Source organism: Coturnix japonica, chromosome 1 (genome assembly GCF_001577835.2).
Source record: "Coturnix japonica isolate 7356 chromosome 1, Coturnix japonica 2.1, whole genome shotgun sequence".
Taxonomy (NCBI): Eukaryota; Metazoa; Chordata; class Aves; order Galliformes; family Phasianidae; genus Coturnix; species Coturnix japonica.
In genome coordinates this window covers 35,722,735-35,744,535 of record NC_029516.1, presented here as the reverse complement: position 1 = coordinate 35,744,535, position 21,801 = coordinate 35,722,735, and the positions used below count along the sequence as shown (strand labels likewise).

Sequence of the window (21,801 nt, the reverse complement as noted above, 5' to 3'; positions counted from 1 at the left end):
ATGAGACACAACACAGACAAGGAGGACATAGAAGGAAGAAATAAAAATTAAAACATCCACATACAAACATTAGCAAAAACCATGGAGAAATGACCTTTTTTTTTAGTACATTCTTATAATAATTTGCCTCCCCAGACAGAGTCTTCTCCTCCCCCTAGTTCTTGGCAGAGTTGGGTACTCTGCTTGAAAAAGTAACCATGGAGAGCCATAGAAATGTGTTTGGAGACTGAAAGCCTTGTCTTAACTTAAACTCTTCTCTCACTTCAGTGCAATCAAATTTGCTCATAATCTATATTATTTCACAGTTTCTCATTTAAAAATAAGACTAAACGTTGTGTTCAGGAAAGTGGTCATTCTGAAGCATAAGTCTAAGAGTAACAATAATTATTTCACTTTCTATAATGTCTAACTATTGTGCAGAACTTTTGATCCAACTGAGCCTCTGTATCAAAAGGATCTTCACCTATGCCAAATTATACGGCTCTGCGAGGGTTTGGCATGGACATGCAGGTCACCATGGGCACATGTAAGCCAGAAGTTCTCTTTGACAAACTAAACCCGGCTAAGCTGGAAATTACACTTCCAGAGGCTGATACTGCCAAATGCTGCTCCCTTTCAAGTTTTGTGTGCCTAGGGAACTAGGATCTTTCAAGATGCCAAGTGCCTATCAACTGCTATTATGTAACTCTCAGCTGAAGGCAGCAGGTAATTAGCACTTGTATGTTCAGGCTTAACAATGACTGAACTAAGCTTATTGTTTTTTGACAACATTTAAGATTTTTGGTACTGTACGTTGCCCTTTATAAAGGCAATAGATTAACATCCTGGTTTACAATTACTTTTGTATTTTTCACCCCTTTCTGTTTTATGACAGAAGCTCAGAAATGATTCATTCCTCTTTAGTGAAGTTTTTCACATTTAACATTGCACTGAGCTGAACTAGGTATACTAAAGCCTGCAATAATAATTCTTGATTAAAAAGCCAGAATAAAAAAATCACTCATGCTGAAAAAAACAACAACAAAAAAAGACAGCATAGTTTTGAAAAATCAGCAATTAAGTTGTTGGAAACTACTGAATGCCAAGGTCTTAAAATGTATACATTGCTGACTGGTATGAAATTAAGGGAGGTAACTCAATCAACCTGTTTTAGAAATCCCAGACAATTAGGAGTGAAAACTGTCTAGAGCGCTGATGATGCACTTATTAAGGGTCCAACATTTACATTCCTCAGCTGAGGATCTATCCTCATCAGGTTTACTGTGCAAACCAAACCACGTCAGTTAAACTGCAAAATATTTGGGCAAAATTATGTTTAAATACTTATGTGGAATACCTTGAATGGAATCATCTTGAAGTACTTAACAGTGTAACATTACAAAGTTTGAGCTACTGTTCTTGATAAGAAGCCACAAAACAGCTTTTTATCAAATTTTCCAGGGAAAAATGAAGTTATTAAATTAAATACTAATTACATAATAAAATTTTGTATTTTATATATTTATTTTCCAACAATCCATGGTCATTTATCCAGGTCCTACCAAATACAATTAAAAACACTTAATAATATATTGTCAATACAACAGCGGTCTTAAATGATATGAAACAAACTCCACATTAATATCAATAAACAAGCTGCACATTATTTATCCTGCAAGGAAGTATTAGGTTTGTTATCATTAGTAACATTCGTAGAACACAGCAAACAACATCACAAGGGATTTTTCCACAGACATAATCAGAGTTCTTCCAAATTACCCTTGTTTCAGTGGAAAGAAGCTAGCTAAAAGAAGCCCTGGGTAAACCAGCAATTGATGAAGTGACTTTCCATGTATTGCTTGCGGGGAAATAGCTCACAATTACTTAATGATAAAACCTCTAAGTACAAGGAATTCATGAATCCTAAATCTATGTGTTTAAAGTAAAAGGATTTATTTCATGTTCATCATACAGAGAAAACAAAATCACTAGAATACAAAATCTGTTTCAAAGGAAAATGCCAAATTTATGCACTGTTGTTTTCTGAGTTCAAGCTCACTTATCTTTCTAACCTTGAAACAGGTACATCTACATTAGTGACTTTGTGTGCTGCTGAGCTTGTTTGCAGATTCACATTTGCCTTGTGTCTATACTTGAAGCTTTGCAATTCAATATACTAGTGTTGTACATGAAAAGCATCTTCCCTCCTGGTGGAACCAAGGTTGAATCTGTACGCAAGAGCACCATCTGAAGTTTACTCCATTGGTATAGTGTATAGCCTAGAAAAATGAACTACAGCCTAATGCATTGACATTTCAGTAATGGCAGCTATCTAGTGAGCAACAACAACAAAAACTGTCCTTTTGGAAACTGGAAATAGTTGCAGCCAGCCAGCAAAATTACAAGATCTCCTTACCCGCTTTTGATATTCTTCCCCTGTCATGACTTACATGCTTGAAAAACTATGCTAGCCTGTAACAGGCCTCTTGAGGACTGGCTGATGAGCCCCATTGGTGGCTGTTCCATCAGGGTACAGTGACATCCCACCACTTGTGCTGGGCTGCTCCCTACAACTCTACTCTTCTCTAGGCTTTTCCTGGATCTCACTCTTGATCTGATAGCACTATTCCTCAGGCTCCCAGATTTGTCTTCTATTACTAATCAACCAGTCTGCAACCCCATCTTCCCTCACACACTAGATTCCAGCTAATGGGAGGAACTTACATTCCTTACTTTTGTCTTTTCTCATTGACTGAAAAGGCACTTCTGAATTACTCTGGCTAAATCTTACAAAAGATCTTGTAAGCACAGACACGTATAATATCTTTACAGTTACTGTCAGCTACTGAAGAGGTTTCAGATTGCAATTCTCTAAGTCTCCTCAGTACTTTCTGTTTGAAAAATAGAGCCCTTTGTCTTTGCTTAGGAAATCTGGCAATGCAGAAAGAACACACAAATTCTTTGCATTTATTTCCCTGTTCTTCTGTTTATTCTCAATAGCTTTACCTATGAATTTTTAACACCAGAACTGCAAGGAAGAAGGACAATAATAAAATCCTGATTAAAAAAAATAATATTTCAGGAACATATTACTGAAGTCTGTGGCACTGAGGATTAGGTCCTGCAACTTTTGCTTCTCTTTAATGAAGCAGATCTAAAGGACAAGTTTTTCTGCTCTCATGAAGATGATACTACTCAAAGGGCATTATGCTAATCTATTTCTCCGAGTTACTCCACTGACTTACAGCTACAAGTATATCCTGCTATTTTTAAGCTCCACCTCTTGCACAAAATAAATTCTCTTAGCATCACTGTGCCAAATGCTCTATGCAATTTCATTTTGTTTTCCTTTGTTTATATGTCTCTCATTTTCTCTTCTATGCTGTTGTTTGTTTCTCAGTTGACCTTATGCTTTTGTGTAAAAGGAGATTCAGAGTACAGATCTGTGTTTATCACCTGTGCTCAGAACTACCGCTAGAAAGATATAAATGTTATACTTGCTCTTGGTCAAAGTCCTGACAATAGACTGTTGAAAACTGCACACATTTACTACATTTCTGTCACAGCCAATATACTCTTAATAAACTTTCTCCTTTCAGATGAGTCATTACAAGTCTGTTCATTTTATTAGCAGAGGAGAGAAACTGGTTGGCTGCTTTATCAGTGATGCCATACCTGTATTCACATTTTAAGATACTATTGAGAATATGCTGACTATCAGTCCTCTCTTCACAGAGCCACTATCAAGGCGTCAAGCACATTTTTTTGTTAGACATGTCAGGCAGAATTCTGCAAATATAACTCAAGAGTTGAAGAAAAGGAGAGGTACTTTACCTGGTCTTTCATGGTTTTCCCTAAATCTTTAACATCTTTCATGTTAATAGCATTCTTCCCTCCCTTTTCCTTCCCCTTCTTCTTGTTCTTCTTTTTGAACAAGCATTTCTTACAGAGACAAAAGCAGCAGGTAAGGATTAATAGGACAGCAACTATGGCTATGGCTATTAAGGCCCAAGGTGGCACTGGAAGAGAAAAAGAAACAAAAAAGAGAAGGTGGTAAACTGTTAGTAGGGTTAAATTTAGAAACAAGCACATTTCTCTTACAGCTGAAAGTTTTGCAATGAAAATGCCTTGCAGAAATGTCTGAAATTCTTTCTAAAGCACTCTGTCATCTTTTGTATATTTCCCCCAACCGCGCTTTTGCACACACAGTGCCAATATCTATCTATTTACATGCCCGGTGACACATATCAAATTAACTCGCAGCTATTCTGAATAAATCAACCATCTGAAAACAGTATGTCCAATATATTTACACCGTGCAGACCTGCAAAATATTCGGCATACTTAGGCAGTTGTTTCCTTTTTTTAATCATTTCTACAACCCACCTGGCATTGTGGCTGAATTGGGCAGAACTGACCAGGAATTTTCTGTTTACAGAATGGCACCAGATCCAACAGCCAGTTTTGATGAACTTCTCTGCCTGCTGCTGTGTAGAATCCTCACAATACAGTGCAGGTCAAGGTCACCAGTAAACACTAACCAAGGACATACTACTGGCCAATCCAAGGGCATGTGTGCTATTAGTCATCATACCCTAATATTAGCAGACTCGCTGGACATAGCTAGATTTTCACCCCCACTTTCCTACCAAGAAAAGCATTTGTTCAATTTATTCATTCTGTCCAGGAATCTGGACACAACTGAATTATGAATAAACAATACAGAACACTTGCTGTGATAAAATGGTCTTGTAAAAGATCAGAATATTGGGAAAAAGGAGTTAAGATGATACTCAAACAGTCCAGGAGGGAATTATGTTCATACAGCTCAGTTTTAATGACCACAGATCCCAACACTGAACTGGAACACTTGATGATACTTTAAATATTTTAAACTCTCGTTTACTAAAATCTCTAAATGCACTCAGTCTGCCAGGTCTGTAAGTTACTCTGAGTGTGTAACGGAGAGGTCTCTCATACGACACAGAACAAAACTGACAAGTGAATCAAATTTGACATGTTGACGTCAGTGAATCACAGAAGGGAATGGACAGTATAAATAGAGAAAATTAATTGCTTAAAGGAACTAAGCAGAGTGTGAAGCACGGTCACAGGAAATTTGACTACAAATCATCAGTTCAGAAAGAGGACAAAGTACCTGAACTTTCCTTACTCTATGTTTAATGACCTTAATTTCTAACTTTCATTCAAAAGTCCTTGGTGACAGATACAAAAATAATGTAGAAAAATGTAAAGCGGTAATTTTTGTAATACATTTTGAGCCTCCAAATGTTCATTATATGCAGCTGCTATAAAAGAGAAGCTATACCATATGTAGAACAAATGAGAACTGATTACTAAACGAATGTTAAAAGATAAAGTGAACAGATTAACAGCTGTTTATGTGATGAATTTTATGGAGTCAGCACTAAGAATTCTGCAATAAAAGTTGTATTAGATCTGCACTTCTCACAACTTAAAATCCGTATTTCAAGCATTGCTGCTTTCATTTTTGCTTCGGATCAGGTGCAACAGCAACACTTCATAGCACACCTGACTTCTGCAAAATTTTGTCTGTTCACCCAGTGTTTGCCAATGTAAAATCACAGCCTTTCACAGGCAATGTGTCCTTTTCAAATTTAAACTTTACTGATGCACTTAAACTGCATTAAACACATAGCCTTTTATATAGTATTTATAGTATGTTACATTTTTTACCTAAGCTAATCCTTAAGATTTATGTCAATAATCAAATGAATGATGTGCTTAAACCTATCAGCTATTTGTTTTGCTGCCTTGCCAGGAATGCTCAAAGCACAACGTAACGCAACACAGGGAGCAACAAGAGCATGGGAGGGATTCTGCTGGCAGGATGGCACTGTGGGAGGAAGGAGAGGCAGAGCAGATCACATGCAGCTCAGCTGGGAGAACCAAGGAACTGAGACGGGGAATGTGCGTAGGATATATAAATATGCATGCTACAGATGAAAAAGCCTGTGTAGGTAGTGAAGTCAGGTGCCTGCATGCTGTAGCTGTTGTGCAAAGTGGTATTCTGGCACTGTTGCCGTGGTTCTCTGGAGGATGAACAACGTAGGGTGTGTTAGGGAGAATTTCAAACACTTGCAGATACCTCTTTACTTATTTATTTATTTTTATAAGGCATTGTCTGCCTTCATCTATTTGTAATTTAATTTCACCCAATAGCTCTTGTGATGCAATTAAATGATCGCCAAATTAATATCTGAGACACCAAGAATTATACAGAATCTTTCATTTATCTGCTCAAGGAAAATGTGCTCTATTTTTATTACAGAAAGCATAAGCAATAAAGAATAAAAAAAGTGAGGTAACCCAGAACCAGGACATTTTCCAAAATATCTTCAATATTCAAGTCTGAAAAAACAAAAAGGAATGGATTTTTTTTCCCCAATGAAAGTGTGCTGTCTCTGTTAAGATGTCTCAGCAGAACACTCCCACTGACAGAGGTTGCCCAATCTAATATTGCTGGCAGTGGATATACATGTTAGATTTAAGAGAAGTGAAACGTTGTAATCACTAGTTTTGAAATGATGGTTGTTGCTCTTCAAAAGCATTATCTAAATAAATGTTAATCACTAGTACATAAATTAGGCAAGATTTTCCAAAATTATTACAAACTTTGAGGGGTTTTGTATTTGTTCCTCTCAATTCATGACACTGCCAGAGGAACCTGAATTCCAGAAAAAGATATTTCTAAAAAGCAGTTTTGGATAGCCCAGAATGAAGTGACTAAAGTCACTGTAACTTTGGAAGTCTCAAAACTACAGTCTTTAATAGTTTGGCATATGAACTGTGAACAACATATACAAAAACTTCATGGACAGTATATGAACTTATTATTGTTAAGTGGCTCCCTTCTGAGATTCATAATATTTGAATCTAGTTAGACTTTCCCACACATACAACGTTCACATAATTTCGTTTTCCAGTTCATCAAGAGTAAGAATCTACTGTTTGAAGGCTACCTCCATCTATATTCAATCAGTTTGATCGGGTCCAGCAGTGTACTTTGAAACCTTGGAAGGACTTTGGACATGAGCCATTAAACAAAAGGCCTCTGTAGCAGATAAAAGGGTTTGGGAGACATAAAAAACACAGATCTTGATCAAGTGATAGAGAGGTATCAGACAGCCATAAGCTTCTTGTATAATTTGTCTTACCTAGTGCCAGCACAAGGGGGTGCTTTGAAACAAGCAATACTTAAGTAAGCTGTCAAGGAAAAGCTATAGCTTTAAGTATAATTAATATGTGCATAAGCTTTCTGGTATTTCAGTGCTATTTTCTTTGTTCTGCTCCTGTGGTCTTAAAGACACTGTCATGAATCACTACATGATTTGGTGAACCTCCAAGGCTCTTACAGACAGATCTATAGGAGAAGATCTGCTGAGGTAGCATAGTTAGTAAGCAAAGTTTTTAATTAGTATTATTGATCCAATCCAATCAGTGTATGCTCAGAAATGCAGGAGTGGAGTAAAAGGAAACTGCAGGGAAAATGAAATGTATGGCTTTTCCCTGGTCAATAGTAGGGCACTGGGAAGAACAAACTCTCCAGGATTGTGTTGGGAATGGAGACATTTTTGGGTACAAACACTGCATCCTTCACTCATGCTGAACGTCAGTTAGAAATGGAAGTTGCTAAAGGAATTGTGAGCTTTCTCTCTCTCCATGCTGTTTCCTACCATTAGGGTCAGGCAGGGTTGTGTGAGTATTGTGGGCCATTTGATGTGTCTGTATCCATTGCACAGATATAGAGCTGAGGTGCACTGACATTACCATTTCACTTTGGACTTCAGAGTGGGTTGATGAGCCAGATCTCCAGACCATCCCCACTTATCATGCTTAGACTCACAGTGTGCAAAATCTGGGAGGGAATGGATGGAAGTTGTGGCAATATGTGCTCCTAAAGCTACCCTAATGATGCTCCAGACTGCAAAAGACACTCAGCCCATGGAAACATACACAGTCTGAAGCATTACCCCTATAAAGTTTGCAGTGTGACATTGGGCCCTCGGGACAAACTGTTTCACACCACAGATTTGGTTTTATTTCATTGTACTAAATATAGTTTGTATCCCACCCTGTCATTAAATCTTGTTCTACAAAATATGCTAGATGCAAAGGAAAATATGTATTACTGAGTTACCCCATTTAAGAGCTACTAATGGTGCTCTTTATATAAACATAACCTTACTTAGCCTTACACAAAATGCTTGGAGAGATACAGGCCTTGGGTCTAAAACTGACATTCCTGTCAGACGATCTAAAATTATCAAATGCCTCAGAGGACATTTAGCTCCCGAGGAAAGACAGTAAGAGGGAAGTCACAAAATGTGTAACAGCATCAAAGTGCTGTAGTCTGTAAAAGAGAATAAAATCCTTCATCCTAATACTTTTCCTCCCTTTCTGTGTGTAATGTCAGAAGAAACCTCATTAGCTTAAAAAAGAATCCAAAGAGAAGGAAGGTCAAGAAAGAACTGAAGAGAGAAAGCTGAATTAAAAAGCAAGGATTTCCATACCAAGAAAGCTATCTAATGACAACTCCCAATTAAGCAATTAACAGCCCCATTTAAACTGTGACAGCAAAAGGCTATCAGATGATGTCAGATTCCATATTATATATTACAAAGGAGGTTCATGGTATGTTGTAACTGATAAATATTAGTAACCTAATTAGAAAGCTAAAGTTTCAGTGGGGGCACGATACTTAACAGAAAGATGCAACTGTCACGTATCTGTATGTGAAGCGCTATGTATTAAGCTAAATCTCCAGTCACTTAAGCATGAGAGTCATGGCAGTTTTCATTTATTAAATTGCAGTTTTACTGTAGATTTTTTACATTTACAGTTTCCATTCAGAAAGCAAAAATAATATATATCGCCATATTATTTCTCTGTAGCAACACCTAAGGGGCCACATTCTGGGAACCCATTTAAATTTCATTAGAGATTACTTTTAAAACAAACAAACAACAACAAACCATGTACTAAAAGTAAGGACCCAATGGATGCCACTGTTCTCAGCAGAAGGAATGCAATGGTGATCAATGTAAAGGAAAGGAGGCAGAGAAAAACTGCTTAAAAATACTAGTGATTAAATGCTAACCTTTGGGCTTACACAGCTATATAAACTCCCCAAACACTCCTATATATGAAACCTTGCTTTAACAGCCTGCTTGCAAAACACTATTTTCACATTCTTACACTTATCTCATATTTTTTACGTGTTTGAGTTAATGGCTTTGACCTATTACTAAAAGGAACCTTTACTAAGGTTCCTGTTAAAAGTAAAATGCTCTCATGCTGTATTGTCCCTCCTCTACTTCTTGAGCAATGTGCTGTTGCACAATACTCTTGCCATGAATATTTTACAGAAGTTACTGAGGCTTTAACTGAGCTAAGAGTTGTACATTCTGACAGCAAAAGTTCCTCACATCAAAACAAGTCTGTGAAACGGCACTGATTACGTGGGCTTCGCACATTGAAAATATACCTGCCTATATCTTGTTTGTAAGGTATCCTCATGTGAAATTATGCCAACTTCACATGATTGAACATTCATGTCTTTGCAAACAAACTGCTATTGAATTCAGCAGGAATCCTAGATACTGCTACAAATTTAGCTGAAGAGGTTGATCCACTCCAGAACCTGATGAATTCCCCAGGGCTGGAAGTCAAAATGCTTTAAGTGACCAAAATATTTACCTGAAAGTGAACCACATCTACTATAAGAATTTCCAGGTCTATTACATTTATTATTGTTAGTATTAATTCACCTTTTAGGATGCATGGAAGGTGTAGGTTATGGTAAAACACATCTACCCAGTAGTGCAGAGCAGAACTATTTTCATCTCTGTTGCTCTCCCTCTCTCTCTCTCTCACCTATGCATTCTGCTCCTTTCCTCCCTCAGGTCCTCACAGCTAAGTCTCAGCAGCTCCTTTCCCCTTGTCTCCTGAGATACATGGCTGAAAAGGCAGGGCTAAGGAGTCTCCAGGTGAGACTGGACAGTGAGGCAGGGAAGCTGCTGAGACGTCTCCTTGACAGAAGCACTTCAGAGAGATCTGCAGGGCTTTCAAGCTCAAGGGTCAGGTTTCATCTGAATAAATACTAAACCAAAAACAGATCCTCTGTTAACCAGCTCATCCCTTCTTGAACTCAAAATTAAACAGAATAAACGCAAAAGAGAGTTTAAAAAAACATTCCCCTCTGCTGGTTGTGTTGCTGCTACTCTGGGCTGCTGTCTCAGGCTTGCCTTCATTCAGCCGCCATCAGCCACAGTCCCTAGGAGCCACAATGCAGTACTACCAGAACTCTCATTCTCCCACTGCTCCCAGTCCTCCCATGTGCTGCTGTCTCACCCTTCCATCAGCAAGTTCAGCAGCTCCAGTATGTTTCACCACTGACTTCTACAGAGAGGTGTATCCCAACTGCTTCCAGCACATCTCTACCAGCTGGCATGCAGCAGCCCAAGGGAGAAACCAGCAGCCCAGCTCCCTGCTGCATAGCATGCCCCTTACAAAGGGCCACAATGATGGCCAGTTTGACAAATGTAGCACCTTTCCCTGTCCAACAAAACCACTAGGTCACTTACTACAGAAAATGGAGTAGAGAAGGAAAAAACTTTGGTGGAAAAAGCTTTCTAATCAAGTGGATAATATTTTTAGACTGACGCTTCCTATCAGTTCATTATATCTACTGCCATACAGCTTTTAAAATAAAATAAATGAATTCAGGCTCCAGATAATTGCCAGAGAAAGCACTGGACGCAGCGAGCAGCTGGAGAAGATGAAGCAAGCTGGAGCCTCGAACCGGATCTGGAAGCCAGACAGGTTTGCTGACGGCTTTCCAAAAACACTGTATGTATCAACAGCAGCTGAGTCCAAATACTTTCCTGAGAAGGCACAAAACAACTCATGAAGCTAATATTCAACACTGACAAACAAATCTGCAGAAGCCTGAGATGCCTGTTTTCCATCATGTGGACAATGGCAATTTGTGATTAAAGAGCATTTCACTTTTCCCATGACACATACTGTGTGTTTCACTCTGATTGATAGTATAAAGGAAGAGTACAACAAAAAGTCACAAAACTGCCTCTGACTTCAAAGTGGAATTTGAAAATGGACAAAATACTCCCATCACATCAATCTTAGGACTAAGAAATCAGGAGTCAAAAGTAATGAAATCAATGGTAAAAAAACACAATTATGCCTACGTATATTTGATTTTCTGAGCTGTTTTCATTCATTCTGTGTAATGAATGGTTTTTGTTTTATTTTACTTCTCAGTTTCTAAACACTTGGGAATATATTTTTGTCACATTTTCAAGGCTTTCCCTGCAAGTATGAGGACCAGGTTGAATTTCATTTTTCGAAAAGAAGAATCACATTCCTTACCAGAATTAGTCATTCACCGTACATGTTAAATGCTAGAACTTTTAAAATTAGATAAAAAAAATCTATTGCCAACAAAGAAAAAGCTAATTTGGCACATTCTGTTATAAAATATTATGCAGATGGAAAATCCTTTTAAAAAGGGAGTGATTTATGATTTACAACAAGATTAAATTATAGAAATGCTCCGTCTTTATGCCAGTGTTCTGTTAACATATATAAACATAACATGGGATGCAGGTTTTATAGAACCACAGAATATCCCAAGTTGGAAGGGACCCACAGTATTCATCCTGTCCAACCCTTGGCTCCACACAGATTTCCAAAACCAAACCCCATGTCTGAGAGCACTGACAATTTTGCCCCCCAGCCCCTTCTCCATCTTCATAGCCCCACTTTGGACACTCTCCAATAGTTTTATGTCCTTCTGATATTATGGCACCCAAACTGCACCCAGAGCTAGAGGTGAGGCTTCACAGTGCAAAGCAGAGCACAGCAGGACAACCCCTCCCTTTGCCCTGCTGGCAGTGCTGGGCCTGATGCACCCCAGGGTATGGTTGGCCCTTTTGGCTGCCAGGGCACACTGCTGACTCATTCAACTTGCTGCCAACCAGAACCTGCAGGCCCCTTTCTGCAGGGCTGCTCTCCAGCCCTAACTGTACCATTAGGGCACCTCTTCCACTTTGCTTCTTCCTAAGCCAGAGGAGCATTTCCAGGTTTTCTGCCCTGCTGTTTCATACAAAACTGTGGGTGTGGAACAACAGCCAGCAGGGTGACCGTTGGTCCTATTCTGGGCCCTTTTCACTTTAGACCTGAAGTATAAACTAAGAGACTCCAGTTCTATTTGTCATTATGTGCTACTTCAATAATAGTTTTCCATAACTCATTTAAAGCTTTAACATCAATAGCTTTTTTTCTAACTTCTGCCATTGTATTATCCAGATAGCAGTACTGAGCCCATACACTCAAGTAAGGGATGGTAAATAGTAAACAGATATTGCTCATTTCTCATCTATACTGAAGTGATGAATTTACCCACTGAAAGAATCCTTCTGTTCCCTAGATTTGTTGCCAGATCAGATTTTCATTGGTCTCCTCACTGAAATTTCTTAGTTAACTTTACTACCTCTCTATGTGAAAAAAGATCAAATGTCAAAATGCAAAGTATTTCTAACTTGTGAATAATCAACCTTTTTCTATTTATAAAAAGTATGACACCATTTCCTTTAGGATATGATCTTTTGCATCTACCCACTACACAGTCCAGTAGAGCTGCATTATTGACTTTGAACAGATACTAAGCAGGTTTATATATTTGCTTTTATTAGCTCCCTTAACAGGTCTGGGATTAACCTGCTTTTTTACTCTCTGATTTACAAGATCAAGACAGGTTATAGACTCATCTACAGCACAGAGGGTAGTACCTTTATATATATGTGTGTTTACATATATATTAATCTACATAAATGCATATATTTATATGTGTGTATTACATCTGCCATTAAAGTATTTAAGAAACATGCATTCTGCAGTTAAAAATCATGAAAACAGTCCTTTTCTAAAATTGATTAATATTTTCATATATATGAATGAGTCTTTGCTGTTGTCTTTCTTCTTTTTAATCATTTCAACAGGAATGCATTTGCATACATAAACATGAGAAGTAGTGAAAAAGGCTAATTTCTAATAAGTTTGAGAATGTTTTCATACCTTCAATGTCCAGAATGATTAAAAAAATTAATTTCATACCAATAGTAGTGAAAAATCAATTATAAAAACAATCAGGAAGCAAACAAAAACCAATCTCCTTCTTCCAGACAGCTTTGTTCTAAATACTTTTTTTCAGTCAACTGAAAAATGTGTACATAGGCAACAATAACAGTGAGTATGAAAAAACATGTATTTTCTGTGGTAGGAATGTATCTGTAAAAGTATACTCCGTTTTCTGGGCAATAGTGTATGCCTAATGAAATCAACTGAATGCTGCATTTCTCTGTTACTTAAAATATACAGATATAACTTTGAACAAGATTATTTAATTAAATATTATCATTATTAATAGACACTCATTTGTTTGTGGGTAGTGCCCAAAGGCACTGACTCAGAAGAAATGCCTCACCAGATTAGATACAGAGATGAAATAAAATGAGAGACTGACCTGAGAGGCTTTGCAGTGTAAGGTCCCAAGTCTTTGGCCACATATGTGGGAAACTTGGTCCAACCAATTACTCACAGGGCCAGACCCTACTCATATATCAGCATAGGAGAATGTACCAGGCTTGTTCACTACCAGCTTCAGTCCACCCAAGCACATCACCCAGCCCACTGTTGTGCACAACCTTTTCTAATAGAACTTTTTCACCTAAGAAGATCCAACTAGGATCATGTTCATTTCTGACATGAACACTCTCTTTCTTGAGGACACCCAGCTGGCCAGCTTGGCACCTTCTTAGCATACCAAAGACCAAGGTTACAGCCAAGACTAGGCCCTGAGCATAAGGCAGTGAAAACCTAGGGGCCCTTTTTGGCAGAATCCTTCAAAATAAGTGCTCAAGTCAGCTGAATTCTTGAAGCAATAGCAGTTAGCACCAGACAACCCAGCTTTCAACCGTGGCCCTTTCTGGTCTTACAGATCAAGCTCGAAATCAAAACAAAAACTGTTCCCCAGGCATTCAGGCAGCTATGAAAACAGTTGGCAGAGGGCAGCTTGTAATATGAATGCCCCAAGCAAGAATACAGTACATCAATAACTCCACACAATCTAGGCTGTGACCTCCACTCTTTCCCAGAAGGCATTTCTAACATGTGAGTTCCTGAGGCACCTCAGGAGTAGACTCATATTCAAGCTGATTTTGGAGACAATCCAATACATGTAGTATTCCACACCTGGGCTGATTCTGTTGTTCCAGGTGGGATAAGTACATCAGTGTGTCTGATCTCTCCATATAAAAACAAGTAGTGTAGGGCATGTAGGGGAGCATTCCTGACAGGTACCTCTGTCACTGGTGAGGCACTACATTCAGCTCAGCAAAGGGCAGAGAGCAAAGCACCCATGCTGCAAATGACTTGGGAATGGTATACTGGTGACACAGTGCTGTGGGACTGAGGACATGAGTAGTCTGCCAAATAGCCTGAAAGGCTGAGTGGATCCAAGCTTTCTCCACATGCTTCCTGGAATGTTTTCACATCTCTAAATATTAGCCCAGCATTGCTGATCAAGATATTTGTACCATCTTTGCCAGTGTGTGGGGGGGATGGTCCCAGCAGTACAGTCACCACAAGCCTTGGGATGAGAAGAAAGAGCCATTGCCAGTGCATACCTCACCTGGGCCACAATAAGCAAAGCAAAAGATAACTCCCATCACTCCTTTGTGGCTGAGCAAAGTTCCCAAGAAAATGCCACTGACATGAATATGCACAACAGCTGCTGTAGAAGTCTCTTCTACCAGCACATGGCTGTTAATATGAAGATATGTATCATATGATATTAGAAAGATAAAGTTTGGTGGAATTCATGCTATTTTACTGCTAAAACAAAACCAACAAAAACAATAATAATAATTAAAAAATTGCATTATTCATTGACTCTGTATAAGCCAAGTCTATTAGGCAAAATGTTGTTTTCACCTGCTGTTTAAAAAAATTGACCCTTCTTTTTTTGTATGTTCAGTTTTATTTAAAAAAACTGAAGAAAAGATTCTAAGTATGGTTTGTGCCCTTGCCAAGTATTTCAACCTCTTTTATTCTTCAAGAAGCTATCAAGGCTGCAACCCATATATCGGGAATGGCCTTCGTTGGGAGAAATCTATTTTCAAGATACAGTTAAGGTTAATAGCCATGTTGTTCTTTTTCAGAAGCTCATTTAGCAGCACTATTATGATGAGGATGATGATGATTGATTACTGACTTCTGCCTTTTTGCACAAAAAGCACCATTCCTGATTGGCTAACTAGAAATGCGGTAATGGTCATTAACTTTGTTGCAGGAACTACTGCCAAAGTGATAAATAGATTTGGTTTACATTAGCTACCAGCCTAAAAGCATCATTTGACCTCATTAATAGCTCTAATCAAATCTGGAGCTATACTCCCTAAGAAGGAAGAGTGTCCTTTTTAGAATGGCAACTCAGAGTATTTTTTTCCTGGTTCCTATAAATACAGAAGTTGAGATTTTGTTTGACTGAGCTAAGGCCAATACTATACATACATTTTGACCTTCTTTTTCATACTGGAACAATTCATAACTGTTCGTAGGAGGCATTAGAATCTATCCACGTCTCTCCTTTTTGTCAGGCCTAGGTAAGCTGCATTTCTTGGAAAAGTGCTCACTTTGATGAAGGAAACAAGAACATGTTTTTTGTTTGTACATGTTTGGAATTCCATGGTTAGCATGTTGAAATCTGCATCAAAATCATACGACTAGTGTATGGATTTAGTCCTTCAGATCAGTGAAGGGAAAAGCTGCAGGCTACATTTTGATCTCTTAATCCAGATTTCCTTCATACTATCTGCAAATTGTTTCCTGTAACCTTCATCTTTACTTCTGTAAGGTACATTCATCACTCTTGCTGTGCTTCTGACTTTGCAATCTAGAAATGTTATAACATATTAATTTAGCAAGCCTGGAATATGTTTTCTCACATGTTGTGCTTTGGTCTTCTGCTAATTAGCCAGAATAATTTACAATAATCATGCAAGTTCTAGTCAGCCCCTGTATTCGGCTTGGCCATGACTGTGTGTTACATCTGCAAACCAAAGCTGACAGTTTTGGGGATGATGTGGATCTGAAAGAAGGACTGTTTTCTAAGCACATATACTATCTTGGGAGACAGCACACAATGTTCCCATCCAATGTAGATGAAAGCAGGCAGTTTGCCTGATGCGTACTTTGTCCTGATAATATCGTAGGCTATCAGCAAAAACACAGCTACTATCAGTTTGTCTTTTAAGATAGCAAGTCTCCCTAAAATATCTGTTTGAGTATCTTTATCTGTTTTTTCTTTTTTTTCTTTTTCTTTTCTTTTCTTTTTAAACTGGACATAGAATAGAGGTGAGATATGATACTGCAAGCTTTGGCACAGAGCAGGGGCCATAAAAAGATGACTCTTTTAATCAGTTGCTGTATTCTATTTGGTGATTCTTCCTTATTTTAAGATTTAGCAATGCTGAGAGTGAGAACAAGAAAACAGTTCTCCCCTCTCACTGTGGCCTACATTCTGAATTATTCCTTACATAATGCCATGATTTCAACATAAGTTAAAAGTGCTGTCAATAATTATAGCTTCTGGCTTGATGAAGGAATTTAATCTGAGCCTCTCAGTTTCCGGAAGGAATCCTCTGACTTTCAGATTAATATATAAGAAGTGGAGAGCTGTGCTACCAGAATTGTATCAGAAAACTTGGCCTTCTTCCATATACTTCCTATACTTACCAACTCTTTCCTCTTAAAAAAAGAGCTAAAGGCATCTGTCCTTCAAAGGGGAATTTTCATTTCCCAGTGTTAGGTGGACAGACGAACCTTTCTGCTGCTCTGAGAAATGTGCTGAGGGTTTTGGATGGAAACCCTCTATCATAATTCCTACATCTGGCTTGCTGCTGGACAGCCAGCCTGCAAGGCTTTCTGTTGTTCTGAGACCCCTTGACTCTCCTACCTGTGCTGAGTTTGAAGTCCAACCATGTAATACTGAATGCAGGCTTCAAGCTATTTCAAAATATGTCAATATATAAACTTTTTTTTTTTTAACTTCCTGGATATGACAGAAAGAAATAAACCCTCTCTCAGTACCAGAGTCCACCTTTGATTATCTGCACTAGGTATCAGTTTTACCTTACAGTGCTCAGATGAAAACCAGGCACATTCTAGGCTCTTACATCCCTTGTGGGAGCTAATTGTACAAGCTCCATTGACATAAAGAGCATTACCTTCCTCTGTCTCCTTCTGTAGTGTTCTATTGATACTAAGTGTGCTTAGCACAGATTGATCCTACAGGTATGTCCAAGCCAGACTTTTTCCACTAAGTTAAGCATCCCTTTAAGGGCACACTGAAAACTCACTGCTGAAATGTTACCAACTTCTATTCACTGAAAAGAAATCTGGAAGCAGAACCTTACAGTAACTCTGAAAATCAATTATTTGACATTCTTCTTGGCTTTTACTTCAGCAAATGGTCATCAGGGGTCTGAATCAAGTTTTACATGAAACTTGGATTTTAGACCTCTGGACCAACTCCATGTTCATTGTTTTTTATCTATGAAATGCTTTCAGAATAATGAGATGCTAATTGGTATAATCAGAGATAAGTGTTATTTTCCTTTTAGAGAAAGAAAGCCAAGAGAAGATGGCCTGTGATTCACTTTAGGGGTTACTAAGAATGTCACTAAAATCTGAGAATAGTCAACCTAGCTGCTTGCTCAGAGCATGCTTCTCTCCTGAGACCAGCATCTTACCTTTTTAGCAATATTTTGTTCCAGTATTTATAGTCAATCTTAGCAGCTGCTTTACAGGGGCACATTTTTTTTAATTGCTATTTAACCACCTGTGCACACCCTTCTTGCTCAAAAGTGCATTCTCCTTGGTAGAATCATTTCATTAAAAGCCCTTTTTTCTCACCAGTTTAATTTCACTGCCTCTGATCAAAGAGGCTGAACAATTATCAAATCTTAAAGTTAAAAGTACATAGCTGAGTTCTTGCTTCTGTCCCTATTTAAATACAATTGAACCTGCAATGATTAACCTGAAGCTTGTCCAAAACAGAGAAACAAAAATTGAAAAATGAATGCAGACACTAAAAACAGGAAAATAATCTCTGCTGGAATTAGAAGTCAGGGTAAAAAAATAGTTCTGCTGAAATCAATGACTGTAGTTCTGGTGAAATCTATCCAAAAAGGATTCTGCCCCAACTTTCCAGTTTATCTTGCCAGCCTACTATCACTGGCTAAAGAAGCAGCTGCACTCTTCCTTGAGAATAAAAAGTTTGCAATAGCTAATTGAAAATTCTTTCAAACCTGCAGCATCACCAGTAATGAACGATTAATCCTCTGTCTCCTTAGTACTGAGTTAAGCTCAGAATAGAAAGGGAAAGGCAGCAAAAGAAAATGGGCTCTGTGAAGCATGAAGAAATAAAAATGAAAAGATCATAAAGAAAACAAACATTAAGGGTAAAAGAGCAATCAATAAAGTCCAAAGCTCACAAGATTGTCTTGGAAAATAAGTACTCTAAAGGAATTTAAATAAGTACAAATGGAATTCTCAGAAAGATTTAAGAGTGAATTAATTTTTCAGTGCAATTTCCTTCTCTCTTCCTTTGCATGATTTTCTCTTAGGCTACTTTGCTTTCTGTATCTGGTTCCACATAACAATAAAAACACAAGTTATATATGCTCTTCCACAGTGATTAGTCCAGCAAGCAAACAGTTAAGCAAGCGTTTAAAACACTTAAATGAATGCAAATAAGATGGTGGTTTGTTATTGGCTGAAAGTGCCTCAAAAGAGACTACAAGTGATACACAGATGCAACTTTGCATCTGTAGTCTAATTAAAACTAATCTAATTAAAAATGGTGCATCTGTAAAGCAGCTTGAGCACTGCAGATAACACACAGAATTCCTTTTATAGTTGGAAAGAGCTTCCAAGTAGCAATGTCTGCCATTCCACTTTATTTGGAACCACTTTAATAGCAGGTGAGTAATCAACAAATAAATTCTATGTAGCCTCTTTGGAATTGTTCATTCACAAAAGCAGAAGCAGCGATAATGTACCCACAGATGCATTAATACAGCAACGGAGACCACACTAACAGGGGGAGGTAATGGCCTTTCATTAGACAAAATGATACAGCTTCAAAAAAGAAAAAAGCTTCAAGCTGTAAGTCATCTTTCAGCCTTACTCACTGAGGCAGAACTCAGCTACAAAAAGACACTTTTCCAGATATGTAACATTACTGATATGAGTTGTTCACAGCAAAATCAGGCATGATCAAAACCTTGTTTTGTCAAGAGATTTATTTCAAAATATTCTTACAGCAGAATCACTTACTTTCCCTGCAAATAAACATTCCATGGGTGCTGTATTCAGTATGAAAACTTAATGCTCACAACTGAAATTCTGTCGTAAGCAACTTTAGCACTGAGAATAAAAACAGCCATGAGACAGTAAAGTCGTGTTTGCAACCCTCCACCCAGCGCATGTTCTATGGGTTCTGACAATAATATACAACAACTTCCAGTATTTCATCTTTCACTCACAAGATCCATTACAAAACTTTATGTTAGAGAACCCTCCCACAGAATGTTCTTCTTGTTGCCTGGTGTCTCCCATGGAGCTCTGCAGCAGCTTCAATGAGAAACATGAGTAATGCATTCTCCATGCAGTCTAACTTAGAACTCTTTAAGGGTGAGATATAAGGGCTTAATCTTGCTTAAGCTAAGCAAGACACAAATCATGTTCTTCCTTCTCTCATGACAGTGCCTTAATGCCTACCCCTATTGCATAATAAAATGGGTGCCAACACTATCAGCATTTCCCTTTCCTTCTTTTGCCAGTCCCACTAGAATTCCAAAAATGAAAACACAATCTTCAAGTAAAAGAGCAATAGAGAAAATAGATGAATCCCATACTGAAAATTGGGTCTGTTATTTTAAAAAATATACACAGAGGGTTGTATTATGAAAGAGAAATAAAAATGATGAAAAATTCTGAAAATTGTCCCATTAAAATAATTTTCCTTGCCGTCTGATGTTTCTGGAGAAATAGAGCATGAGTCCTTTCGATTGAAAATAGCTCCATTAATTTCAGCAAGACTATGCTGAAGAATGTAGGATTAGGCCTAAAGGTGAATTTACTAATAATATAGGAAAAAAGCACTGGATATTTTGATGGCATTACTTTAACCTAGGAAAGAAATATGAGTTGCTCATAGAAAAGGGTTATTCTGGTAAGTCACAACTAATTTTTGAAACAAATGTCAGCCTGAAATCACTTATCAGTCACTTCACAGTGTTTTTCTATATGCTGGAGTGAAATTTACTCCATTGTAGAAACAAGCAGAAGGCATCTTCTGTAATTCAAAATCTACTTTACTGTGAGGTTTATGTGCTGCATGGGCTGTCACAGTTGCCACTGCACCACGATGAATGTTCCCACATGTGAACACGTGCACTGATGGTTAACAGCATTGTGCACAACAACAAAAAGCCTGAGGTTAGCAGGGACTTCAAATAAACTTGTATTTTCCTTGTCTTAAATATGTAACATAAAGAGAAGTTTGAACAGAAAGGCACTTTACGTGAGGGGAATTTTATTCCAGTCTACATTTTCTAAATGCTATGTTTTATTTAGGTATCATATATTTACTTTAAAAAAAATAGAAGTAGACTGTAATGTGTATTGTTATTTTTACACTACATTTTGTTTTCACTACAATTTGTAGCTTTTAGAGTGTAGTATAAACATATGGCTACATATGCAGTACATCAAAGACTTTGCATTTACTTGTTTTACTCTTCCATATTTATTACTTTGTTTACTAATTAAGACACTATTTATTTATTGTTTGTGCATTTTTAGTTATTATCTTTAATATCTGCCTTGCATCTTTTTGTATTACTGCTCTCCTATGCTAGCTCAATATGCAATATCTATAACACGAACTACTTTTATTACTACTATTACTACTGCAAGTTCTGTCACTTGAGCATTTTCTTTAAATCAACACAGCCACCTTAAACGTAAAATGGTAACTTGTATTTCATAAAAAGCTGATAGTATACAAGATGCAACAAGATATAAATTAGTTTTAAAAACAACACAGTATATCCAATGCAAAGTTTCTAATATCTTGCTGTATTTTCAAAGACAAAGGAGCATATGAAAAGCAGTATTAATTTGCTCATACTCTGTCAGAAACAAGTCTGTGAATATTTCCCTCACTTTCTGATCGCTGATGCCAGCACATCACTTTGCAGTACAGCAAAATTAGGACTGATTTGGAAAAAACTCAAATGAGGTTTCCAGGAACTAAGAGATAAGCAGCTCATTCTGAATGTCAGTGTAAGTGTTTCTGACCAGACTTGTCACAAACTCGCAGATCTGCTCAGTGGTAAGGAGCCTGTCCTTGAGCTGAACAGCTTCAGAGTCATGGCTATGTGCAGGAACAACATACTGTATGAGATGTGCAGTTGGCAGAGGTAAAAGTGGGTTTTTCAATTATATTTTTATGGTGAAATAGTCCTTTAATAAAGGTAAAATTTTTGTCGCCATCACTGGCAAACGTAGTGAGGTTATTAGGTAGTATTTTTGTGCTGTGACTAGCATTCAACCCATCCTAAATCATAAATAACTTACATTCACACTGCTCTCCCAGGAGATGCTACTAAAGCCAAAGCGCATACTTAT

At 37.8% G+C, this 21,801-nt stretch overlaps 1 protein-coding gene across 2 annotated transcripts in view; it reads right to left on the bottom strand.

Moving 5' to 3' along the window:
- SYT1 (synaptotagmin 1) overlaps nt 1–21,801 on the bottom strand; it is a 331,345-nt gene that overhangs the window by 83,662 nt on the left and 225,882 nt on the right. For both annotated transcript variants that reach the window (XM_015857161.2, XM_015857142.2), the window contains exon 5: nt 3,814–3,998. In XM_015857161.2, the coding sequence (XP_015712647.1) occupies nt 3,814–3,998 (185 nt within the window). The remainder of the gene's footprint in view (nt 1–3,813; nt 3,999–21,801) is intronic.